Source organism: Hemicordylus capensis, chromosome 4 (genome assembly GCF_027244095.1).
Source record: "Hemicordylus capensis ecotype Gifberg chromosome 4, rHemCap1.1.pri, whole genome shotgun sequence".
Classification (NCBI taxonomy): domain Eukaryota; kingdom Metazoa; phylum Chordata; class Lepidosauria; order Squamata; family Cordylidae; genus Hemicordylus; species Hemicordylus capensis.
The window spans coordinates 245,121,157-245,148,350 of NC_069660.1; the positions used below are offsets into that span (position 1 = coordinate 245,121,157).

Genomic DNA, 27,194 nt, shown 5'->3' on the forward strand with positions numbered 1-27,194 from the left:
AGGTTACCAAGAAATAGCTCTTAAAAACATACTTAATGTAAACTGCAAGATTAACCATTCATATAGCGTGTAGGTATACTGTATGTGAATATAGTATCAAGCCTACTGATCAGTAATGATAGACACAATATAATTGCAGAGTGGCATTGGACTCCTTTGTCTTCCTGATCAGCATCATTTATTCATATCATGCTTCCTCAAGGCATGTGATTGGCCATAGCTGGAAACAGGGGCTGACATCCTGACCAACAAAGTGCATGTTTAAGTAGGGTCTGTGGGCAGTGATGTGTTTCCAGTCTTACTAAGTGCTTCCAGAGCGTGGGGGTGGGGGGAGCTCCAGATTCTTAGCCAGGTTGTGCAATAGTGCAAGCACAGGAGGATGGGGGAGAAGTTGTGTGCGGGGTGCTGCTGCTGTGTGCCTGCAGACTCCACTTACATGCGCACTTTGTTGTCAGGCTGCTAGACACTACGTCTAACTAACTAACTAGGTTTGATCCAGCTAGGCTCATCTTGTGTTGAATGTTTCCATTGTAATACTTAGGGAGTCCAGCTCTTATGACTTCAAGCTTAAGTATTTTTTCAGTAGAATATCACCCCAACTCAATATTTTGATAGAAGAATCAAACTAGTAGTTCAGTCAACTTTTAATATTCAACAATATCAAAGGAAATGCTTAAATGCATTTAGCATTAGTACATTTAAAATTATCAAATACTTCTTTAAAATCTACATTATGTACAGGTCAAGAAAGGCCACATTAGTTTTTCAACATATGCACCCTCTCAAACTGGAGGGGGTTAGGTTAAAGTATCAAAGTGAAGTCCACAAATGAAAGTATATATATCCTGTATGCTATTGCTGAAGTAATCAGGGAAATTCTCTTTGCAATTTTAAAAAGGCCAAACCAGCATTCTCCTTTTGAAGCAGTTTATTCTTATTATTAAGAATAAGTTCTGAAACATAAGTAGTGCCTTGCTGTTGAAGACCATATTTTATTAACAATATAGAAGTTCTTCTTGAACATGTGAGGCTTTCAAAGCCACACAATATTTATTAGCTGTTGGTTAGAGTAACTTTCACCGCCCTGGTATATTACTAATTGTGAACTTCAAAATGTACTTAAAAGGCGACCATAGTTCTTGAAACTAGTTGACAGTCCACTATGAACAATTATATGCTGCATGTAAACATGACTAAGCAACTATAGATAATACATTTTTATAAAAATATCTTTTAAAAAATTATACTACCTTTGTAAGTTTACAGGTAACAAAATACAAACACAACCTTTTGGTTGTCACTAGTCCTGAGTTCACTGCTAGTAGGAGTTCCATTCTCTTGGTCAACATCTGCAACCAGGCAAGACACCAACAATTTCTCATTACCTTTTTCTATAAAAGTTTCCTCATTAAGCAGGCTGTTGTCCATTGAGAAAGTTATATACCAGGAATTGACTAGTACCAAAGTAATATGTTGCAAAGAGTTTTCCATCAGGAGTCGGATCAGAAAAAGCGATTTCTTCTTTACTCAAATATGAGCCATATATAAAGTTACTCCTGTTTAAGAGATATTTTTAAAAGTCATGGTTGCAATAGAAACATTTTAAACATGGCTGATCAACTAATGCCCAATAATACCCACTCAAATATCTGCTATACAAACTACTCTATTGAATGCCTCTCAAACAGCAGTTAGCCTGTGACTAGTGTCATTTCTTCCCCAGCCCTTGACATAGTGAACACACAACTCCTCAGATTTGAAGAGTTGCCAGCTAGATTCACATACCCACAATGAATCAGAAGGCTTCCAAAGCAACACTGATCAACAAAGGAAAGTGACAGCTGTTGATAGTGGGTTACAGGGTTTGGGTTTTGGGTTTTTTTAACAAACTGATTTTAATGGATATTTGGATATGTGAAGCACTATATTATTAATAGAGTGTATTCGACAAAATTCAGTCCACATTAAGTGTAGTAAAACCTGCTTACCTCAGACATTCTAACATTCGAGAAGCAATTTTCTTCCGCCGCATCATGCTAAACACCCAGATGCGACTAATGCCACAGATAGCAGGTTCAGGAGACGTTGAGCAGCACCAAGCCTTCTGCCTTTCAAATATGACTTTCTCATTTTCTGAACTAACTTCTGGAATTTTTTCTTCTATTACTCGATACCCCTAGAGAAAGAATCCTACTTTTAGCATAATTTATCACTGCAAAATGTATTAAAACTGTTCTTACAAGAGGCCTTGTCTGTTTTCAGGCATATTTTCACGAATACCTCATTTTAGTTCACTGCACATTTGTTCAGTCACACTTTGATCATCTTGATTACTATACAAAGCATGGATGTGGAGACTTGCATGTCTGCATCAAATGGAAGAGCAAAATCAGCTGCCACAAAATTAGTAACAAGTCAGTAGCAACTCCATACCATGACTGTATTCTGATGCAAAGATAAATGATAGTTTGTCATTACAAGAATCAACCATGCCAACACATGGGATCACACACTGCATCCTAGGAAAGCAAATTCAGAACTTCCAGTCATGGTCTGTAACACACATTTTCCATTTTGTCCAAAAAAGGGAAACTGTGGTTTGTACAAGCCCTGGTTAGTTAAACCAGGATCTATCATAGCTGAATATCTTGGTTTGTTGCCCAACTAGGGTTTATATCCATACAAAACAGAGAACTGCAGTTTGTTACCAACCATGCTTAGATTTTCTCTGCCTGCATGACAGAGAGGTGTGAGTGAGTGAGTCAAAAGTTCAATGCAATGAATTCTATAACAAAAGAGCATGGTTTATCATTACATCTGAATGTGGCTTGTGTTATGAATTTAATTTTGGCACCAGATGATTTTCCCCTAGCCAGGATATGCCTGCCCTCTGAACAGTTGGGTACAGTGTACTACACATCTTGTAGTAGCATCTTCTCTTTTGGATAACGTAGTATCTTCTGGTTTGGAGTGGTGAGGAAGAGTACTTCATTTAAAAGGGCATTCACTTTTCCCTGCAATGTTCCTAGTGATATCTGGACAGACATTACAGGAGGACCTTTGGCTCCAGCAACCTTGCCACTAGGGTGCTTGCTTGTTAACAGATCTTCTTACAGTAGACACTAGACTGTTTCAAGTAGGTCACTAAGAAGCTGTGGTATTGTAAATTTTTCTAGGGGAAATTATCCTCTATTCCTGTACCACCAAATGGAAACAGACTACACTGTTGCCTGGAAAAAGGTTTCCCATCTGCTGGGTCAAACAGTAGACCGAAGTTCTTCTAGAAGCAAAGTCCCCAGCCTGCTGCTTTAGTTGCAGGCTAGAGCACTTGCAAGAAAATGCCATACTGCTCTTTAAAGTACTGATTGCAAACCTGCAGAGTACCATCAGAGGAACTTACCAGGACAGAGGAGCTAAAAATTGGTGCAGACACACTTACCCACTGGATATGTTCAGCAATTAAGCAGCCAGTCACTTTTTTATCATTAGAAATAAATAAAAATGTCTTGGTTCTGGAGCATGTAACAGGAGCTTGTTGAAATCCCAGGTCGTTATCTACCATCTCTCTGATCTCATCAACCTGCCAAAAACAACATAATTACAGCCAGTACATACAAAAGTAGTTATAGTACTTGGATGATGCTTGTTTATGAAGTTCAACAAAAACTGAAGAATCTATAAAACAGATTGTATGGGGATTGTTAATATGATTTCCTCTCAGACATAAAGCATATATAGCAGAGGATTATATCCACCCTATAGGTGAATTTGAATGTCTGCCAAATTCCACTCGTTTTTAGTAACTTTCCCCCCATTATTAATGTCTTGTCGTGGCAACCAAGCCCAGCCTCTATGCCCACAGTGCGCTATTTAAAGGCAGGCCAGCACCATGTTCCTCAGGTTTTGGATGACCGCCGTGGTCGATCATCCAGAATCAAGTGAGTTCATCAAAGAAGAATAGCATGCACACTATGAACACACATAGCAGGACACTACTGAGAGGAGTGGTTTGGGAGTGTCTTATGGATGTTGACAAATCTCTACCAGATCATGTGAGCAACCTGTTTATCTGAACTGAGATCTGTCCAGAGCCATAAGAATGGGTGTTTAGCTAGCTCCCAATGGAGGAGGATTCAGTAGTAGCTATTGTAACACCTGCTTGAGAACGCCTCTCCTGAAGCTTGCCTCGGCAGCAGAGTGCATGTTTACAGCATGAAGGGTAACTCAGTGGACTAAGTAGCTGCTTTACAGATGTCCATGAAGGTTACCCCTGATAAGTGTGCAGCCGGTGAAGCGTAGGTACAGGTAGAGTGGGCCTTGATATCTTCAGGTGGTTTCATGTTCTGTAACATGTAGGTCAGCATAATGAGTTCCACCAGCCACCTGGACATTCTTTGTCTGGAAATGCAGGAACCTCTAACAGGGCCCTTGTAAGCTATAAAAAGGCACTTGGTGGACCTAAAGTCCCTAGTATGGTCTGGTAATATAAAAGTGCCCTGTGCATATCCAAAGGGTGCATCATGTGTTCTAAACAGAGGCGTATCTAGGGAAAATAGCGCCTAGGGCAAGCACTGAAATTGCGCCCCTGTCCAAATATCCGACACTCATCTTTCAGATAACTTTACCATAATATCAGCTCAAAAATACAAGTAAAGCTCATTAATCTCTTAATTAACAAATTATGACACTACAACTGCACCTTCCTTGCTTTCACTGATGCAAATTGGTCTATGATGTGATCAAAGTCAGTTTCTTCTCTTTCTGCACTCAGCAGAGCAAGGTCACAGAGTTTGCCTTGACCCATGAAGGCTGTTCATGTAGATTCTCAATTTGAGAATGAGAGCAAGTAAGGACAATGTACATGGACAGCCAAACACTTTTGCAAAAAGGCTGAAACTCCTTTTTGGAAAAGGGGATTGGTTTTGGGGTTTTTTTGGCACTGCCAAAAAAAAAAAAAAAATCATACAAAAAGGGTTTCTTCTTATTCCTAGCCAAATGATTTTGACAGCCATGATCTGGGCTCTGCCCCAGAACCTGCTCTCAGTTAGGAAATCAGCCCTCAGACAGATTACAGAATAGCAGAGTGCTTCTGTGCATGCACAGCATGCATCACTACTAAGTAACAATCACCTGCCCCCTACATCTGGTTTAGCAGGCTTGGTGTTCAAATTAGGGGGATGCAACTGACAGTCAGTCACCTTAAGTGGCACAGCCAGGAAATGCTTGGCTAACAAGCAGAAGGTTGCTGGTTTGTATCCTCACTGGCATGTGTCCCAGACTATGGGAAACACCTATATCGGTCAGCAGCGATATAGGAAGATGCTGAAAGGCATCATCTCACACTGTGAGGGAGGAGGCAATGGTAAACCCCTCCTGTATTCTACCAAAAGAAAACCACACAGCTCTGTGGGCACCAGGAGTTGAAATTGACTTGACGGCACACTTTGCCTTTACCTTTAACTGACAATCAGGTTTGAGTTATGTGGCCCATTTAATTTTAGAGACAAGCCACTGTTATCACATGAGTGTGGCTAGTGACGCCCAAAGAGATTTTTTACTTAGTGTGGCTTGGCTCACTTTCTTTAACTATCTGGGTGTTTTCTATTGAACTGATTATGCATTGTCCTGTAGATCTTGGGCATAATGCTCCTCCATTCATTCCCCTGCCAGAGTCTAATCCAGATGCAATGAAAATAATCTATTGAAGGTGTTGGATTATGTACAGAGGGTCTTATTTTAGCCCAGGGACTGAACTTTATATTTTGGGTAACATTCAGCTCTATGGTCTTAGCAATACCAATGCTGTACATGAAGGTCAAAAGATAGAACACGATGCACACAGCTTAAATCTAGCACTCCCACTGCATCTGGGCAGAAGGAATGGTCTACAACGGAGGGTTAAGTTGATACACCTTTCCAGCTTTATAAGAATCTGGAAGTGTCTGATGGAGCCCTATGATATCCTCTTGTCTTGGGTCTCCACCCCACTGGAATGTGGTCTGAGGTATAAAGTGGTGGTAAACATCCCTCCCACCTGAGAAATCTAATCTTACATTCAGGACTCTACCTGCTGACTCCAATATCTGAAATATTCCTTCCTCATACAACTTGGGAGGAGAGTAAAAAGGAGGGGGGGGTGGGATTATGTAAGAAGAAGCCTAAAGATGCTGAACAGTTATTAAATACAGCCCTGTAGGGGAAAGCAGGAGAAGCACTCCCTCAGCAGGAAAAAGCCCAGAGCTAAGGTTACTAATACTAGGAGGATGGAGGCAACCTCTGAATCACAAAAACAAACATTTCAGTGGTTCATTTTTTGCACAAAGTGCACACAGAGAGGCACAAATTCCTAAGACCCCTGAAGGCTGGCACAACATTCCTCCCTCTCTTGAAAGACTGTCTCTCTCTCTCTCTGTGTGTGTGTGTGTGTGTGTGTGTGTGTGTGTGTGTGTGTGTGTGTTTAAAACAAAACCTGAACCCAAGCGACAAGAGAGAACGACTGACAAAGAAACAAATTGGGGAGCAGCGATGCAAGGGGGAGGGAAAATAATAATCTACTCTTCATGAATGGAGCGGCAAACAAATCAAAACCTGGAACAGTTTAGACAGGAGACTTTAAAGACAAAACAATGAGCGTTTGTCATAGCGTTATTGCACAGCCTTAGCAAATACAATTTCTTTAAAGTTCTTTAAAAACCCAACCCACCTAGAATCTCCAGAACCAAAGGCTGAGCGGGATGGAGAAGATCTTACTTTTGGGAATGGCCCGAGAGAAATAGCCACAGCACAGAAGAGTTAAGGAGAATCGGAGGGGGGGGGGGGAAGGGAGGTGCCACATGGAGGGGGCGGGGACCGAGAAATAAAGCTTTGCTGAGATCAAACAGTCAGTGCAAACTGATTTCTTCCCATGTCTGCCCAACCCCCTCCGCCTTGAATTCTTTCCTTTATTTTGCACCAGCAAAACCAACACAAAAACGTTCTCACATGCACACACTCTGTCTGTAGCTAGGGACATTCAGAGGGAGAAGGCACAGAGCAGCGACAGAGAAAAAAACGGAAGCATAACTCCTCCCACTCCTTTGCTTGAAAGAGGCACAAATCTTTCTTAAAGCAGGAGAAAATGTTTCTCCAGGAACATTCCACCACTGAGTGGGGGGTGGGATGTCTCCAAGTGCATTTGCAGTCCTAACTGAGTATGTATAAAAAGATTTTACCAAACGCCCCCCCCCCCCCACCACTTGCTTCATTAAAAACACAGCAGACAAAGATCTGACTCGAGGCAACTTATCTATTAGAAATGGGAACTTCGAAAAGTGCTATAGGCTGCTGCTACCATGAAATGGTATATATCTGTGTGCAAAGACTTTCTGCCATGATCTCTCCTATCCATATTCTTCCTCCCCTGGCAATAGGGGTGTGCACGGAACCGCGGAGCTGTGGTCCGGCACTGGGGTGGGGTGTTCCAATAAAGACGGGGGGGGGCTTTACTTACCCCTCCCAACAAAGGCACCGTAATTTTTTTTAGCAATCGGGCGGCAGGGTATCTCCCTGCCGCCCGCTTCAATCCCCACTCGGCACAGCGCGGCTCCTCCTTTTGTATACATAACCGGGCAGCAGGATAGCTCCCAGTCCCTGCCGCCCCCTACAAAGCCCCACTCGGCTGGCGGCCGCCCCCTTCAAGCCCCCTGCAGCCCCCAAGAAGACCCCTGCTGCCCCCTTCTTGCTAAATGTCTTCCCATTGCAAGAGGACGGCAGGAGAACTCCCTGCCGTCCCCTTCCCCTTTGCCGGCTGGGCTGCAAATGGCTGAAGCTTCTTGGGGGCTGCAGGGGGCTTGAAAGGGGCGGCCGCCAGCCGAGCGGGGCTTTGTAGGGGGCGGCAGGGACTGGGAGCTATCCTGCCGCCTGGTTATGTATACAAAAGGAGGAGCCGCGCCGTGCCGAGCGGGGATTGAAGCGGGCGGCAGGGAGATATCCTGCCGCCCGATTGCTAAAAAAAAAACGGTGCCTTTGTTGGGAGGGGTAAGTAAAGCCCCCCGTCTTTATTGGAACACCCCACCCAATCTATCCGAACCAAAACCACCCTGTGTCCGGACCGGTCTGGAAGCCTTTAGAATGGCCTCCGAACCGGTCCGTGCACATGACTACCTGGCAAGTTGCCCGGCATTGCATGACAATGGGTTTAAAAAAAATTTTTTTTACCTTTTACCTCGCCAGACTGAGGGGCTCCTTCCCTTCCCCCCTTTGCATTCCCCACCCCTCTGCCTGCACCCCACATGCCATTTGCACTCACCACGACTTCAATACCATTTCCATGATCTGAATTATTGTCCAGATCTCTCACCGTGCTCCCAGTTGCTCACTCCCTGGCCTGCTCAGCAAAACCTCCCTCCACTTGTGCACAGTGCAGCCAGGTGATGAAACTGCATGGCAGGCAGCAGAATGAAGCAAGGTCGCGACTCACGAGTAGACTAGTCACAACAATGAGGAGAAAGCCCCCAGCAACTACTCCCTCCCTGTCCTCCTCAGTTCAACCAATTTCCCTCCACGTGTGCAGCCGGCTCTGCACAGCGCTGGGAAGGGAAGAACCGGTGGCAGCCCACCTGCCGGGCACCATGGTGTGAGGGGGTGTGGGTGCAACAGGTCCCTGGCTGCCTGGGCACCCCCGGAGACTCTGCCACAGTGGTGAGCGGTGGCGGTGCGGGTGTGTGTGTGTGTCAATTTTCTTTTTAAAGAATTTTTTTTTAAAAAATTGGTGGTTGGGGCGGAGGGGCCAACAGTAATGATGCACTATGAAGGCATAATACTAACAGGCCTTTCTGGGTACAATTAAATTATATTAACAAAGTGAAAGGCTTCAAACATTTAAGATGAATGTAACATAGATATAAACACAGGAAGCCATTAAGTGTACTTGAAATTATAATGAGCTGCCAAACTAGTACAAATACAGTGTGTGCGTGTGCGTGCACGCACACACACACACACACACTCTCTCTCTCTCTCTCTAAGGCGTACCTGTGGCTAATCCTGTGTGTGACAGCTCTTGTGAGAAGAAGCACCTGATTGGGCAGTGGGGATTCCATATGCAGATCGGGGGAGGAGCCTGTGTGGGGGGGGGTGGGGTGGGCAGGGGTCTGCAAAGAGCAGGGTTGTGGGGGGGGGGGAAGAGTCCCTTCAGGAGAAGGGGGCTACCACTGTGTGAATTAGATGAGGAAACAAGATGATCTGTTAACTCAGAGAAAAAGAGAGAGCGAGAGTGCGCGAGAGAAAGGGAGAGTGGAGGAGAGAGAGAAAGAGAGAAAACGAAGGGAGGAGAAAGAAGAAAGGGACGGGCCCGAGCCTGTCAGCGGCCTGAGGGGAACAAGTGGCTATGGTGGTGGCAGCAGCAAGGAAGGGCCAAGTCAACCACTGCTGTTCCTGTGGGGAGGATCAGGAGTGTCACTTGGGTGAGGTGGTCTCTGGGGATAGGGGGCTGCAGCTTGACCAATGGGCGGCAGCAATACTGCAGCCACAACCAAGAAGGTTGAGAGGGATGGAAGCAACAGAATGGAGGAGGAGCAGGAGTGTGGCTCTGGTGAGCATGGAGACATCTCTGAGGTGAGAGGGGCAATCAAGTACTAGCAGATGCTCTGCGTGGGCTAAGCTAGTTATTACTCCAGTTCCACTCCACAAACCATAAAAAGAAACAGACTTGAACATCAATCCTAAGTTAAAAATTAAAAATCATGCATCTAATCAATTTGTACAGCAGAGTTAAATTCAAAACAAGTAACACAATTAGTACTATATAAAACTGAATTAAACTTTACATGACCCTTCTCAGTAGTACAAATGGATAATCAAGCCAGAGCACCTATGTTTTAGTATGCAGAACCAAGAGCAGGAGACATAGTTTAAGGATATTGATCTACCTTTCTCAATGCATACTTTGGATCATCAGGAAGTACCATTATCATCTTGCCATCAGGATACTCGGCCAAAATTCTCTCCTTTTTCCAGCCCTAAAAAGGAAAAACACATAAGAAATGCTAGACTAAAGAAATACCTTTTACATTGCTTAATCAATTGTTCAAAACTATCCTCTCTTTTAGCATTTGTAAAATAACCTATATTTATTAGGCGGGCAAAGGTTTTTATTGGGCTATTAAATCCATAACAACAGCCACAAGGAGCTTATTTAACACAAACCTCCAGAGCAAACTATACAGACCTATGTTTCAATACTTCAACATTCTCAGTTTTCTGCTAATGATAATTCTAAAACAAATCAGCAAACCTATTTTGTTAACTGAGCCAATTCCCCTATACAGCAACGCAGAGCAAGTGCATATACATGTAGATGTATGTATGTATTCTACCCGCGTCTGAATAGAAATGCATCGAGTCTTTTTATATAAATGTTTCTTTAACATAGTTACCTCCACAAATATAAAGTAGGTACATTTTAACATTTTGGCATGCAACAGACCTCCAGGAGGTTTTTAATGAACTGACTGGCATGCAATGGTTCAAAATATAAGGATTTTTTTTTCACTGGTTATAACTATCATAGTCACAAAAGTGAGACTATAAAAAGAATAACTACCTTCTAAGAACCTAAAGGGGAAAGTTGCTATGTTGTGTGTATCTGAAGTTAAACATACTCAAAAATGAGGTAATTAACTCTTCTTCAGATCCACACTGATGGTGATTAATGAGCAGTACCTGCATGGAAAAAACAAAACAAAAAAGCCACTTAAGTCTATTAAGATGGGACTTATCCAGAAATTAGAGTTTATTTTGCTCAGAAAGGATGCTGAAACTATATTTATAAAAGACATAAAATATACCACACTATGGTGATCTACAAGCCCTATCTAAATTTGAAGCATTTTAAAAAAAAGAAGATAGAGGAAAAGGGTATTAGAAGATTTTCTCTTCCCCTATCATGGCTAAAAAGGTAGTTCCGGTGCTCTCAGTGCTACATACTACTTTAATGTAGTGATGCTACCAATCCATGATCAGATAAACATCCTTTTATCTATTAGCATTTCATCAACACATGTTGATTTCTCTATCACCTTATTTAGAGGGCAGGTTAGTATAATTTTAAGAACAGATTTTTAAAAAACCCTTCCAAGAACCTGCTATTATGAATTCCTGTCTAGGTTTTGGGGGCATCATTATCTCTCACACCAATAGCAATATTGGACAATGCAAAATTAAGAAGATTGTAAATCCAAGGCTGCAATCCTATACACACTGATTTGAGATTAAGCTCGTTTAAATCAATAGGCCTTGCTTCCAGGTAAACATGGGCAGGACTGTAAAAGTTGAAACATGAAATTTAAGAATAGCTTTTGGATTCAAATTAATACTGGTGGCACAGGGGCCAATTTCAGAGACAAATTCTAGTCAGAAGAAATATGGATTAAATAAAATGCCCCACATTCTGTTCATAATAAAATATTGCTACTAGTATTTTACATAAAAATTGAACTTAAAACAAAAATGGCAAAGAAACCAAGGCTCTTTGCTAAACCACCACTAAAAAGATTATAACTAAATTATAAAGTTACCAATTTCAACAAAGAGGAAGCTAGTACTTCAATTCTGTGCAGGCTCTGATCACCATTTACTCATCTAGGTGCATCCTCTCTGTCCCACCCCACCTCTACTTACCAAACCGAGTGTGTTCCCAGATTTGAAAATGAATGTAGAAAGTACTGTTCTAAACAATGTTTTGTACAAGCGTTCAAGGACTGACAAAAGCCATCAGCAAGAAAGCACACCTCAGTTACACTTGAGTGAATCTACAAAGAGGAGAAAGCATACTAAACCCCGATACATGCAAGGCTTACTATGGGTCTTAACACACTGGCCATTATCAAACTACTATGCAGCAAGAGGGTTGCAAAAAGACTTTGCCAGAGGCAATTAGTAGATGGCTCACATGCGCAGAAGTCAATGCTCAGACTCCAGTAACCAGAATGGGGAGTAGCCAGGCTACTTTAAAATATTTGAGAACAACAGAGGGGCATATATGTAGTGCGGGAATGGCAATAGTTCTAGTTTTGAAATATACGGGCTATTCCCCTGTGTAATTTCAAATCCTATTCACAATGTAGTGGTCAATGCAAGCCTGAACCAGTTTTTAATATGTCCAACCATATATCCTCCCTTCACCACAAGGACTGAAGGTACATTATTGGAATCATTGGAGGTAAAATCTAAAATTGGTCTGACTTCATCATGAATCCATGGCAGAAATGAGACTGGTATTACATAGAATACAGGTGTACCTCATTCTCTACGGGGATTCTGTTCCCACAGATTACCACAGGTAATGAAACCGCATCATTACACCAATGGGATTCCACGGGTTAAGTTCCCATATTCTGAAAATATCACTAAAATCCATTTTTTAAAATCACGAAAATGGGCCAAATGAAGTACCCTACTGTGCTCTGCAGGCCTCCTGCAGTCCAGGGATGTCCCCCCAAATTTCACAAAAAAACCGTGAGTTTTTTTTAAAAAAAACAAATGAACCAGAAAATGGCTCTTCTCCACAAAATGGTGTCACCCCCAAACCACAGATACACAAGTTTAACCCTCCACCACCTCCCCTATATGCTGAGGTTGGGTGTTTATTACCCAGCCGTGATTCCACGGATGCTGCATCCAAGGAAATGGATGTTCTCCTGCATGGAGATTGTGGAGTGGCTAAGACAAAGCATCATTCTACCAGTAAAATTTGTATTACACAGAGGAAGAAGCTTCCCTGCACATCTGATGCCTACTCCCCTAGCAGCCCTCCACCTCTTGCCAAGCCAAACCAAAAAGCAGAAAAAGATGTCTTGATGGTGTTGTCACTGCCTATCCAGGACAGGATAGCCATGGAGTGAACAATCTCATGGAGGAAAGGAGATCTGCTGAGGGACAAAACCAAACTGTTATGGTAAAAACAGTAGCTTCCATTCCCTCTGTCTAAGCCAGGCAACCTGCACTAGTCTGCCTCTACTCCATGAGCATCAGCAGATGCACTCCAGATGTGAACTGCGTTATCTATTGCAACCACTAAAAAGTTAACTGGAGGATGCTTCACTCTGTTCCATTTGCCTGGGTCACTTCTCTTCTTCTTCCCCACCCCCACTCCTTCAACACTGGAAGAGCGCTTTTGAAGAGCCAAAACCAGTTAGCCATGCACAGCCACTACATCTTGGTTTCATTTTTAGCACAGAGTTAGATGGACATGGGAGTTGAAGCCATGTCAGAAAACAGAAGACGTTTATCACAGAAGAGGAGTGAGGAGGAGGAAAGGCCAGAGTTGCTCCACTCAGAGCAAGACTAGATGTCACAGCAGCATATCTGAGTGCAAACATTGGGTCACCACCTAATTAATATAAAGCAGAGTCAAAACCATTTAAAGCATGGCAAGGGTGAGCATGAGAAGCGTGCTGAACTGTCCCTTATCTCCCCACACCCTGGAACTGCTACACCCCAGCAGTTTTTCTCCTGGGGCTCCAAGACCAGAAATAAACCCTACCAGGAGGAAAGCAAAAGCTGGAGGTTTAGGGTCCCTTCTCCTGACTGAAACCACAAGCTTAATCACCCCATTGTTGTGTCTCCCCAGAGAGATGAAAAACAGAGGCTGATGATATTTTCTCTCTCTTTTATAGTATTACAGAACTATTATCTCTTAACACTTAAATGGGGTATATTCCCATGTAACCTTGTATGGGAAGAGACCCTGAAGCTGGACTTTATGCCAGTCAAAACCAAGAGATATGGCAGCAGATGTTCACCCAGTGGGCTGGTGTTAATTGCTCTGGACACAGCAGAGTTTGCCAATTCCAACTGAGCTCTAAAACACACGAAGATAAAGCAATACCTCTGTGTAAGGGGCATTAACTAACCAAACTAGACTAATTGAAAAATCTCTACCTTAAAAAGAGAACAATGGACAGAAATGTAATTCATAACTCTAGACAGATGAATGGGCTCAGCACAGTAGCTATGAGTAAGGAATCCCCTGCTTCACATCTCAGCTGAGTTACAAACTCACTAACAGCACAATCCTATGCATGTTTACTCAGAAGTAGGCCCAATTTAATTCAATGTGTCGTACTCCCAATTAAGTGTGCACACGTTGCAGCTCAAGCGGTCTTTGGAAGCCGAGAGATAGTGGCTTGCCTATCTGCAACCTAAGTGATTATGATGAAGGATTACTGAGATAGTGTGTGAAGAAAAAACTTCGGGAGAAAGAATTATATAAATACGAAGTATGATCAAATCAAAAGCAGCACTGATGGACACAGCGAACTACAAAACTTCCAACTTTACCTCCAACTTAAAATCTAGCTTCTCATATGTCCTATCTGTCACTGAAAAAGCTTTGTATGAAATACTTAGATCCAGTCAAGAAGTCTAGAAATAGTAGTCATTAATATCATCAATTTCCATACCATGAACATTTTCAAAAAGAGAACAGAGACTCAAACACAGTCAGAAATGGCTTGACTGCCTTTGTTATCAAACTTGGTAGACACATTATTTTCTAGTTGTGGTTTGTAGGTTAGTATTAAGATAGTCAAACCAAGATGTGATGTAAACCCGGAATAGAATTTAATTTTTTTTTTAAATGTGAGAGTAGTAGTACAACTACATGTGGCCCTCATTATCCATGGACGCCATATCCACAATGTTGCATATCCGTGATTGGGTCTTAAAGACCCAATTTTATTATCTATGGATAGAAAAGTAGGTGAAATTCGCCTAGTCGTGGTTTGGAGTGGCCAGAAATGACCTGGAAGTGACTTCCAATATCATTTCTGGCTGCCATTTTTGGCTCTTTGGGAAAAAATCAGCAAATATTCAACTGTTTTGTAGGGGAGGGGCATTGCTGGAGAGCTAGAGAATAAGGTTCTTTCCTGGTCTTCTCTTATTTCTGCCCCCTTGCTTTTTTTTTTGTATCCCCCCTCTTTTTTTGGTTAGGAACCTAAAACACCCCACCACCCACCAACTCCTATTGACTCAAGGTTTCGTTATTTGTGGCTTCCATATTTGCTCCTATAGGCAAGGATGGAATCCCCACAAATAGCGAGGGCCACCTGTATAATAATTTTTTGTTATATCTTTACATTCCAAGCTGGATTTGAATCAAATATTGAATATCTGTTTGGTACACAAATGAAGTGACTTAGTGGGTTCAGTTCAGTTATCCTGGAGGTCTTATCAATGCCAATGCAGAAAACAGAAGGTAACACGTATGATAAAGAAAGCAGACTTCATTTATTCTATTTTTAGTTACAGGGGCACATTACAGTAAGTCTAATTTAAAAAAAATACCATACTATGCAAAACTTAACGTTTCCAGTTAGCTGGTGTCCATATAAACTTAAGGGCATGTTAATATCTGCCCCTTGTTTGCCTAATTTACATTTTAAATGTAAATAGAGAACACACATATTAGAAAACACATGCACGGCATTGTAGAGAAACTAGTGGCTACCTTTGTCAACTCATGGGTACTAAGTTACATACTGCCATATTGCTTCACAGAAGAGAAATAACAGGACAAGCAACAACTCTTGAAAGGTATGATGATTACTAAGCATAAACTACTACGTTGATGACTACTACCTTGCAAGAGCTTTAAAAAAAAAAGTTGACTACATTGGGGTTTTGGTGATATTTATTAGATAGCTATAGCAGCACTAAGCAGAGTTCTGGTTAATCCATAGCAAAACTCCCAAAGCACACACTGTTTTATTAAAGAAACATATGCGTACACACATATGTAGAGATGAGATAATCTTACCACATATTTTACAGCACTTATAAACTGATTGTGGAAGAGAAGATGTTGCGTTTCATCCTCAGGATTTGCAGCAGTGTAAAGCATCCCACAAATGCTGCAGGAAATGGCTCCAAACCTTTTCTGCCCTGCATCCTATATAACGAAAATATACTGCTTATGCAAGAGAACTAGATGTGGTACAACACAAAGTTCCTTAACAAAACAGGCAGTTCACAAGAACATGAAAGGCTGTAGACTCCAATGTTGCTAAAAGACAGTGGCAGGTTTTTTGGTTTGTTTGTTTAAAAATCAAGGATAGTCGCTATAAAGAGCTTTCCATGGCCTGTGCATGAATGTCTGAGTTCAAAGCACACAACCTCATACTTGTAGTCTGGAAGGTGCAAACAGCCATCAGTAGGACAAGAGGGCTAACTCATGAGATGGTTAAGATAATACATTGTGTCAGATCTTCTAGCTGCTTTGGTTAGTAAGTCTGTCCAAGGAACCTTCATTATACTACTATGCAAGGTTCTTTGCATTAAAGTGATTCACCAAAGCAGCCAGCAATTGATGTGTCGTCCTTCCCTTTGCTTCACTACACTAATACATCATACATGGAGTGGATCCCCAATCCATAGAGGGGTGGTGGTGGAATAGTTTCCCTGGACTACAGCTTCACTCTGTTCAATGAACTGGGCTGTCCAGAAATCAAGCAAAGTAAACGTTAATTACATTTATTTCCCCACTAGCTCCAATTGTAGGTGTAGATTCTCATTTTACATATACATGTATTTTAAAACTCGGGTAACTTGCTTGGTATTCTGGTTTTCATTTACAGAATAGGAGAATGCTAGTCATTATTCTGGATGAGCAGATAGGCAGAAAGATAGAATGTATATTCTGAACACCCCTGTAGAATCTCTGTCAGTGGGAGCCAGGTTACCGAGGATTAGTGAAAAGAAACAGGATTTTCTCCTCCCACACAAAACCAGAAGGATAAAGACGTGTTTAAGAGAGGATTAATTTTGCTCAATAATAATGCACAAGATGAACATTAAACTTACAGTGTACAAATACTTACTATGATTAGCTGCTTCTCACTGTCTTTTGCTACTTCTCTTAGTTTTTGAATAGGTTCTTCAGATGAAAGGAATCCACCACTTTTTGATGCTAATGAAATCTTTGACAAACATGACCTTTAAGTATAAAAACAGTTAATGTGAGCCAATGTTACTTCTGTTTTTATGTGCCAACATGACCTGAACATGTTTTCACAAACGTCTAGCTTGAAATCTGAAACTCTTCATGACCTGGATTTCAGTCAATTCAAATAATAATGCTCCCTAAAGAATCACATGCAGTACAGGCTTAAATATGTATATTAAGAAGCAAGTCTCATAAATTTCAATGGGGTTTGCTTTCAAATGTGTGTGCCAAGAATTGCAGCTAAGTTTACCTTCATTACACTAGTGGCAAAGTTAGGAAGCATAACTGACCAAAGCTGCAATATGGAAATAAGCCCAATTGAACTTCATGGGACTGAACTTCATGGGACTGAATGGGACTGAACTGAACTTCATGGGAATAGGGTTGCAATGTAAATTGATTATGGAAATATGGAATCTTGTATGAAAATGACAGCCTCTAAAATCAGAATCATTATACAACATACAAAATAATGTATGGCAAAGGCCAAAGCTTGTAAAAATACAAGAGTGGAAATATTAGCCTCACCTTCTTCACAGGAATGTTAAACCAAGCAATATGAGGATAGGCCTGTCAGAGCCTATCTCAATTATAGGGTAATGAAGGATACCCAGGGTTAGGAACATAGGAAGCTGCCTTACACCAAGTCAGACCATTAGTCCATCTAGCTCAGTAGTGTCTGCACAGACTGGCAGCAGCTTCTCCAGGTTTGCAGGCAGGAGTTTCTCTGAACCCTATCTTGGAGATGCCAGGGAGGGAACCTGGAATCCTCGGCATGCAAGTGCTTTTCCCAGAGCAGCCCCATCCCCTGAGGGGGAATATCTTGCAGTCCTCATGTCTCCCATTCAAATGCGAACCAGGGTGGATGCTGCTTTGCAAAGGGAACAATTCATGCTTGCTACCATAAGACCAGCTCTTATTATTAATCAAGGGCTGGCCAAGTAGCTTCAGTTTTTAGATCCAGTAGGCAGACACCCCTTTTCAGGTTCCAGTGCCCAGAGGAATATGAGAAGGAAGCTGGCATATATAGAGTCAGACCATTGGTCCATCTAGCTCACTATTGTCCACACAGCCTGGCAGCAGTTTCTCCAAGGTTGCAGGCAGGAGTCTCTCAGCTCTATCTTGGAGATGCCAGGGAGGGAACTTGGAACCTTCTGAATGCACACATGCAAATGCTCTTCCCAGAGCAGCCCCATGCTCCATCCCCATCCTCGGTTGTGAACCGCCCAGAGACTTTTTTGGGTGGTACAAAAATATGTTGAATAAAATAAAATAAAAAATCCCTTAAGGGGAATATCTTACAGTGCTCATGCATGTTGTCTCCCATTCATATGCAACCAGGGCAGACCCTGCTTAGCAAAGGGGACAAGTCATGCCTGCTACCACAAGACCAGCTACTATTCTTACATCAAGAAGTTTTACTCTGTTTTGGTTATATTTTGATATTTCTAAAGAAAAGGTCTTTAATGAAAGCTTTAAAAGGGTACCAAGCAATGCAATGCTGGAATTCTTAAAAATACTATACCTGCTTTCACTTGTCTCAGAGGTTTTATCTGTGAACAGAGTCCGAACCAACTGTTTGGGGGCTGGACCTACAAATAAATGAATATGTTACTTCATTACTATATTAACACATATGTACCAATTAGGTTAGAGTTTACAAATATGTCTGAAGACAGAAATGTACAGATAGGGTGTGTACTTGAGATACTAATTTTCCATTTAATATCTGCCTTAGCATGGGGATAATATCAAGGATCGATGCTATTTTAGGTTGCAACACATTATATACTACTAAACTGTTCCTGGAAGAGCTGCTTTGCTAGTTATGGCTGATCTTTAATGTGTTGCCTTTGACTATATGAAGCTGCTGCCTTATAGAAGGTATATATGAAAGTATATACTCTGCTAACTGAGTAAAGATACATCTTTAAAAGTGGTGATTCTCTTTTATTTAGCAGGGGGAGAGCAACTGTCCCTATCCAACCCCAGCACAGCATCTCTTCAGTGGCTGTTGCTAGTATCTGCCTTATGTTTCTTTTTAGATCATGAGCCATTTGGGGACAGGAGGCCATCTTATTTATGTATTATTTATTTTTCTATGTAAACCGCTTTGAGAACTTTGGTTGAAGAGTGGTATATAAATATTTGTAGTTGTAGTAGTATTGCCCTTTATCAAATGAAGTACGAGTGGGGTAAAAAAGGGGATACATAGATTAAATAGTTCCCTACTTAGCAGTTAATTGGAGACTATAGTCTACTCAACATGCCAAAGCTTAAACACAAGTCATAGAAGAACTGCAAAAGTTAAAAAGAAGAAGAAAAAATGAGGAAAAGTGGCAGGAGCTTGGCAGGTTATCCTATTGCAGACCTCCAAAACTTACATCCCACAAAATGAAACATAGCTATCCATCAATATTTGATGGTACTGCAGGAGAACAATAAACCTCCTGGTTTTGCTGCAAAAAGGACTGCAAAAATGGAACGCAAGTCTATCTCCTGGCAGCCATACTACATATCTGATGGGGTGCACTTGTATTGATGGGTCACAGTTTGTGCAGGACTCTTTTACAGAAGAGACAGTACAGAATATACCAGATGTTTTCAAGGAATGCAGAAAGAAGAATAACTACTGTACTTACTCTATTGACCAAGGTAGGCAATATATTAATATATAGAAAGTAAACTTAATTAAATGTGAGGATTACCTTCCCAACTATATGATCAGCTCAGCAATGGAATAAGCTACTTAGGGAAGCTGCAAGTGACCTCACTTGGAGGTTTTCAAGAAAAGTCTAATCAGGCATCTGTCAGGAATACCTGAGGTACAGATAATCCAATTAAGGGCTAAGTGTGGGGTTGACAGCATCCTTTCCAGTTCATGGTTCTACAAATGCAGCTACAGACTTGCCAAACTATTTCTTCAATGCAATTAAGAATTAGTTCAATACAATTAATGTTTTACAGAACCACTATAGAAATGAACTACTAATACCTTCCATAGAAATGATAAAAATCTGAAAGCTTATGGAACATAAGGTATACCTTGGGATTTGATTTCTATTGTATCTTTTGTTGCTTGCTTCACTGCTGGTGGTGCTGTAGTGATTTTTGTTGGTGTGCTTTCTGGACTTGAGTCCAATTGCAAGTTGAAGCTCTAAACAAAATAATAGAATACATAGTTTTAGATAAAGCTGCTCCACCACATGCTTTAATCTACCTTTCCAAATTAAAGATTTCTAAACATATTAAGCTGCCTTATACTGCGTCAGATCATTGGCCCATCTAGGTCAGTACTGTCTATATGGATTGGCAATTCTCCAGAGTTCCAGGCAGAGGTCTTCCACAGGCCTACTTGAAGATGATGGGAAGCCAACCTTGGACTTTCTGCATGCAAAGCGTATGTTCTAGGGGTGTGCACGGAACCGCAGAGCTGCGGTCTGGCACTGTGGGGTGGGTTCCTTTAAGGGCGGGGGAGGGTTTACTTACCCCTCCCACCGCTTTCCCCCCTCCAGCGCGCGTATTCTTTGTAGTAATTGGGGCGGCAGGATACCTCCCTGCCGCCCCTTCTCCCGCTTAAGTGCAAAAGGCTTGCCGGAGCCTTTTGCGCACGCGCACATCGCGCGCTTGCTTCACATCTCTCCGATGTGCGCGCGCGCACGTTGAGGAGACATGAAGCTTGCGCGCAACGTGCGCGTGCGCAAAAGGCTCCGGCAAGCCTTTTGCACTCAAGAGGGAGAAGGGCCGGCAGGGAGGTATCCTGCCGCCCCAATTACTACAAAGAATACGCGCGCTGGAGGGGGGAAAGCGGTGGGAGGGGTAAGTAAACCTTCCCCCGCCCTTAAAGGAACCCACCCCACCCGAACCGAACAGGTCTGAACCGGTCCGGACAGTCTGGAGGCCTTTAGAATGGCCTCCGGACCAGTCCGGACCCATCCCTAGTATGTTCTGCTACTTAGTATTAAAGAACAACTTAAATACTAAGTATTTGTATTTAAATATAAACAAAGTATTACCCCCCCACCCCTACCAAAGTAGTAGGTAGTAACAAATTGAGTCATTTTAAAGAAACCATTTCCATTTGTCAATTAACGGTGTGTATCTGTGTGTCACAAAACATTATTATTCAAGCTAATCTCATTCTGAAATACAACAAAAATATACCACAACACAATACGAGAACTGATTACCTCATCTGGCGTTGGCTCAGGAAACTGCTTTTCCTCATCAGGCAAACCATTTTCTGCAGCCTGTAGCTGTTCAGCATGTGGACTCCTACTTTTAGCTTGGATTCCTTCAAAGCAAGCTGTTTTCAACTTCTGCTCATGTGCTGTACTACCATCATCATGTGACTGAATCAGTTTTCTTTGGGATTTTGGAAGGTGCATTTCTACAGCTGTTGCTTGTCTTTCCTTTGGAATAGTACACTTTGACAAATCAAGTTGGGGGGTACCTGTGGCATTTGATAGACTTTGGGTCACATGATTAGCCTTTGCTAATTTTATTTTGGTCCACTTAGAGTTCTTGTTTGCAGAGCTATGCCTGCCATTCACAGTGCACTTGATAGGCATACCTTTTTTGCTGGGGAAAAATCGTTTGCATTGAGAGTTCTGATTAGTTTCCTCTTCAGCAGGCACTGCAGTCTGTGGCAACTCTGCAACAGCACCTTTTTCTCCCTCTTTTCCATATTCCGAAATAGGAGCCTCCTTTTTTACCTCCACTGTGTCCGACTCAATCTCACCTGCAATTTCCTCACACAGTTCAAGAATGCTAATCTTTTTGGACTTCATCACATAGTCTGGTTGACAAGCAGGTTTTTGATTCAAAGATACTGGTAAAACTCTCTTTGCTTTTACACTGATTTCCCCATTTTTGTGCACCGAGTCCTTTTCCTTGCTTATTAGACTGTTAGTTGATATCACAGGGCAGGAAATTGTGTTGCCAGGTTCTTCTTTACATTCTTGAAGACTGAAGTCAAGAGTATTGTTTGAATCTCTGAATGTATCTTGAGAAGTGGTCAAATCACTGACCTTAGGATAAATGTCCCGTCTTTCCTCTTTCAATGAATTCATTTTCTCAACACTGGTTATGCCTTTCTCTTGATCTTTAGATTTGTTGTCAATTTTTATGGGCTTTTGCTCAATTTTCTGCTGTACAGGTTTTAGCTTTTCATTTTTAATGTGGGGCACTAGTCTTTTCTTCTGGAAGCACTGTTTTGCAGTGGAAGCATGTCCTTTAATTTTTCTGCTGCGCAAGGATATTGTAGGCACGTTAGATAATTGTTGCAATCTTGGTGATCTTCTAGCTAGGTGTTCATCATGTGAAACAGTATGTCGTAACTTGGGATAGTTCTGTACCATCTCCTTCTGCAACATTTCCTTAGATTTTGTGACATTTAACTGCTCTTGTGTAATTCTGACAGGACTTTTTTTAGACTTAATACCTGTTGTTCTTGTAGCTATTTTTCCCTGGTCAGACTCACAAGGTTTTTTGTCACTGAAAGTTTCAATCAGCTTTTGCTCAGTGTTTTGATAAGCCATGTTTTTTGCACAGCGATTTTTAGAACTCTGAACCTTTAAATTAACATTGCTATTTTTAAGAAATTTACTAGTAGTTCTAGACTTCTTGGAATTTTTCTTCATCACTTTTGTTTCAGGACACTGATTCTTATGAGTAGTTCTAAAGTGCAATGCTGAGCATCTATTATATACAGTTTCAGTAGAAGTCTTTTTAATGCCTGCAGATGACTTCTTTTGCTTCTTGCTTTCATGGGAAGTTTTATTTTTGACAACATTGGATTTTCCCTTCCCTCTAGGACCAACTTTGGAGGATGTCTTTGTGGAACTACACAAATTACTACAGTTCCTTTTGGAAGATTTTGTAGATGTTTTTGAAGAAGATGATCTACCTAAAGACTTTAGGGACGTTCTTTTCACACATACTATTTTACAGGGTTTTTTCTTTAATTCATTCAAAGTCTGCTTGGAGTGTGTCTGTGATAGTTTAGAATGGGAGGATGGTATAGAACTTCTATTTCTGGATTTATTTACAGTTGATCTGTTAGTTTTGGTAGAAGTTTTGTGAGTTTCTTTCTTCAACACTTTATTTTTATTTGATACACGTTTGGCACCAAGTGACTTCCTTTCTTTGCTAGTTGACACCAATTTACTATTCTTATCCAGTTTCTGACGCTTAGCAGGGGGTTCTACTAGCACAGACTTTCTTTTCTGTGCTGCCATTTCTGAAAAATACAAATATTAAGTCACTTCTACAGTCTTTTCAAATGATTCTGCATAAATTAATTTACAAAAAAATGTGACGTTTAATATGACTTGGCTTACTCACAGGTACTGTTTTATAAGTGAATTGTCTCAGTGGAAGAAATGTACTGATCTGTGTAAAACACATTCCTTAAAATTTGATCCAAAGAGAGCATTACATTTCTCCTATAAGTAACACAGAAACAAAATATTATAGAAATGACACTGTTTTACAAATATCCCTATTTCATTTACTAGTTACATTTATGTTCACTCTTACCATTGCTAAGATGGCTACCAACTCAAAGCTCCTACAGTCCAATGAAGATTTGAAGCTGGCTTTCTATTTCTAGGTGAAGCTAAGAAAATGCTACACACAACATAGTAAATAAATATGAACTATAAGCAAAGTGACCAGGGCCTTGTATATTCTACAAATGCAGAATTTGGCACTAGGTCAGGATTCAGCATCCCGATAGGTGAGATTTTGGGTTTTTTGTTTTTTTAAAGAATATTTTTTAGCCTACAGGGCTGCAAAGACAGGCTTGCCTGGTGAAATATCAGAAGTCAGAGGAGAGCCAGGCAGAATTTCCATTGCTTAAGGGGAAATGCTTCAGAAACCTGCATAGCTCCCCATCCTTCCCCTGAGTACAATAAGTTATCAAACAGAAGAAGCTCTCCACATGAATTTTGAACTCATATAGCTCACATAAATTCACTTTTATTTTTAAAGAATCTGGGGCAGCCTGTTGTGGCATTTTTCTGTTTTGGGTGGAGTACAAACTATTTATTTATTAATTACATTTTTACACCGTCCCATCCGACTCTGGGTGGTGCACAACAAGTAACACACAAAAACACACAATTTAAAACAAACTACTTAAAACAATATAAAAAACCAATTTAAAACAACTCAAAACCATTTAAAACAAATGAAAAATATTTAAGAACAATTTAAAAACCATGAGGCCAAACAAGTAAGTTTTTAGAGCTCTCTTGAAGGCCAACAATGTGCCCAAACTATGGATATCGGACAGGAGTGCATTCCACAGACCAGGAGCAGCTACAGAGAAAGCCCAGTTCCGAGTTGCCATCAAACAAACCAGTGGTAACTGGAGACGGACCTCTCAAGATGATCTCGGCGTGTGATGGGGACCATACAGAAGAAGGCGCTCTCTAAGGTAACCCAGACCTAAACCGTTCAGGGCTTTAAAGGTGATAACCAGCACTTTGTATTTTGCCTGGAAACATATTGGCAGCCAATGCAACTGTTTGAGGACAGGCATAATATGGTCTCTCCGTGATACTTAACTGCATCCATGCATGATTTTACTTATATTTATTACACTTTTTGCTATCTTGTGCACCTTGGAGGAAGAGCAGGATAAAAGGGTTTATTTTATTCTATTCTACCACATAGATTAATATAACTGATCCAAGGTCAACCAATAAGCTCATAGCCTGCTAACATGGCAAAGAGGCACCTTTTAACGTGGTGATTCTCTTTATTTAGCAAGGGGAGAGTATGGCCCTATCCACCTCCAGCACAGTACCTCCAGTGACAGTTGCTGGTCTCTATCTCAGGTTTCTTTTTAGATTGTGATCCCTTTGGGGGCAAGGATCCATCTTATTTATCTTATTTATTATTTCTCTGTGTAAACCGCCCTGAGCCATTTTTGGAAGAGTGGTATAGAAATCGAATGAATGAATGAATGAAGTGAGTCTGAACTGCATGTCTCTCTGATCTGAGGTCAGCACTCTAACCACTCCACCATAAGTGGCTAATAACTAGAAATACCAAGGAAATCATTGTCACAAACACTAAAGAACGGGCATTGCGGGAGAAGCTGCTAACAACTATCTTCTAGCACTGTATCTTAACAAAGCCTTTTCACACATTATGTTTTTAAGATCTTTAAATGCACACCAAACAACATAAAGCATGAATCTGATAAGCAGTTTTTGAAAAACACACATACAATGTAGATATACTGGTCCAAGATCCATGATGGACTATAATTTCCCTGTTTTACTTGGTGACAAACTTAAAAAATCACCTATATAAACTGACAAAATGGCTTCAACAGCCAACCGCACATCTTACATGGCAAAGCCCAGCCCACCCTTAGGACTGGTTCCTCAAATGTAAAGCTGCTCTGCAAGCACACCTATCTGGTAGGGAAGACAATCACTTCAACCCCAGCTAAGCATGTCTAAGCATGTCCAAACTACGGTTACCCAAACCACCATTTCGCAAATCGACTTCAGACTGGGATTCAGACCCTGGCTCAATAACCACTTGCAAACGACAGTTAGTTCGACAGGAGCAGTCTAGACCTTTACTTTGATAATAAACCACAGTTTGGCTTTGCAAACCATGGGTTGCTGTTATACCCGAACCATCTTTCCGAGTTTTGGGAAGGAAGGAACTCTGAGAAGTAAGGAGGCTAAAATGGTGGAGCTGCTGAGAGAAGCTCCCCTGTCTCCAAAGCCAGTTTACTGGGAAATACTAAATGGGCCATCAATGCAAAGATGTTCAGTTTTTACATAAGAAAGCCCTTGTAGACAACACCTTATTTTAGTACCAATAAGTGTTTCCTGGGGGAAAAACAAGCCACACGCTGGGCAACTGCAGGTGGGGTGATAGGCCGCCCAAGAGACTGACTAGGCGAAGTTTGGGGCAGTCTACAAATTTGGAAAATAAAAATAGTTAAGTAAATAAATAAAATAATCGTGGGGTGATCATCTCCCCCGCCCTCCACTCACCCCCGCCTCACATCCTTCCTCGCCGGTTTCTCGCCTTCAACGAAGCCAGCTTTCTGACACTACAACCACCCTCAACACGGGTCTAGTTGCCAAGCGGGAGGACAGACATGACAGCCCCCCCCCCCCCATATCTTGGACTGTTACGCCCTCTTCTCTCCCCCCCCCCCCCGCGGGGCCTGTGCGAGGAAAGGGAACAAGATTGCCATTTACCTCTCAGGAGGGGGCGGGCCTTCCGAGTTACCCGCTCACAGCCGGAGCCGCCTTTTGACCGCTGCGGACCCACAGAGCTGGGGGGCAGAGCGCTGCAGGGGACGACGACGGCGCGGAGGCACAAGGTCGCTTAGCTAACCGCCGCGTCACTCGCGCAGGCTCTTCTTGTCAGCCGGCCGGCGCTGAATTGCTTGCAAAGACACACAGAAGAAGGAAGCGACTAGGACGCCTCTTCACATCCGGGTATCACAAGGACACCAGAGGGCTACAGTCTTCCACAGTTTTCTTAGAAGCTCCGGGTCTGGATTGCAGCTCCCAGAATCCTCCATATGCGGGGCAAGGCTGCTGGAAAGCAAAAAAAGGGATCGCTACAAAAAGACTGCAATAAAATAAGGCAGAGTTACAGGCTTCCTTTCATTGCAGGGCTTTGAAATCATGCCCTTTTGGCCTTTTCCTTAAATAAAAATAAATAAATAAAATAGCCAGACAAGCCAAGGACATTTTCCCCCTACCAAAGTTCACGCCTTTTTCTTCCCTCCACTCTAAAAGGGCTTTGTTTTCGTGAGGGTCAGAATTTCAACAGAGATGCAGTAATGGAAAATGCTTCAGTTGTTGACTTTCTAATGGCATCTTGATTCAAAGGGACATGAACAGCAGGCTCCCTTTTCTTTCAGCCAAAGGCCTAAAGGAGGAGAGCTGGTCTTGTGATAGCAAGCATGACTTGTCCCCATAGCTAAGCAGGGTCTGTCCTGGTTGCATTTGAATGGGAGGCTTGATGTGTGAGCACAGCAAGATATTCCCCTCAGGGGATGTAGCCACTCTGGGAAGAGCAGAAGGTTTCAAGTTCCCTCCCTGGCTTCTCCAAGATAGGGCTGAGAGAGATTCCTGCCTGCAACCTTGGAGAAGCTGCTGCCAGTCTGTGAAGACAATACTGAGCTAGATAGACCAGTGGTCTGACTCAGTATATGGCAGCTTCC

At 41.9% G+C, this 27,194-nt stretch overlaps 1 protein-coding gene across 6 annotated transcripts; it reads right to left on the reverse strand.

Moving 5' to 3' along the window:
* Positions 1–626: 626 nt before the first annotated feature.
* ESCO1 (establishment of sister chromatid cohesion N-acetyltransferase 1) lies at positions 627–26,489 on the reverse strand. 6 transcript variants are annotated; one of them, XM_053249459.1, is made up of 11 exons: positions 26,218–26,476; positions 23,327–23,427; positions 21,172–23,222; positions 20,027–20,138; positions 18,507–18,573; positions 16,857–16,971; positions 15,797–15,928; positions 9,909–9,998; positions 3,440–3,580; positions 1,989–2,176; positions 627–1,556 (listed from the first exon to the last, which is right to left on the reverse strand). In XM_053249459.1, the coding sequence occupies exons 3-11, from the start codon at positions 23,218–23,220 to the stop codon at positions 1,409–1,411; spliced, it is 3,042 nt and encodes a 1,013-aa protein (XP_053105434.1). In that variant the 5' UTR covers positions 23,221–23,222; positions 23,327–23,427; positions 26,218–26,476; the 3' UTR covers positions 627–1,408. The 6 variants fall into 6 exon arrangements, 4 of the variants coding, with proteins under 4 accessions (XP_053105434.1, XP_053105435.1, XP_053105436.1 ...); XM_053249460.1 differs by lacking the exon at positions 26,218–26,476 and adding an exon at positions 26,008–26,116; XM_053249461.1 differs by lacking the exon at positions 23,327–23,427.
* Between the last annotated feature and the right edge of the window lie 705 nt (positions 26,490–27,194).

What these genes read in the sequence shown, in the direction of transcription:
- ESCO1 (XM_053249461.1), bottom strand. Translation starts at nt 23,220, where the DNA reads ATGGCAGCACAGAAAAGAAAGTCTGTGCTAGTAGAACCCCCTGCTAAG. An exon ending in TCTGAGACAAGTGAAAGCAG is followed by an intron (nt 16,972 to 18,506) that starts GTATAGTATTTT and finishes TTATACTTAAAG; the next exon opens with GTCATGTTTGTCAAAGATTT. An exon ending in CAAAGTATGCATTGAGAAAG is followed by an intron (nt 3,581 to 9,908) that starts GTAGATCAATAT and finishes TGTTTTTGGCAG; the next exon opens with GTTGATGAGATCAGAGAGAT.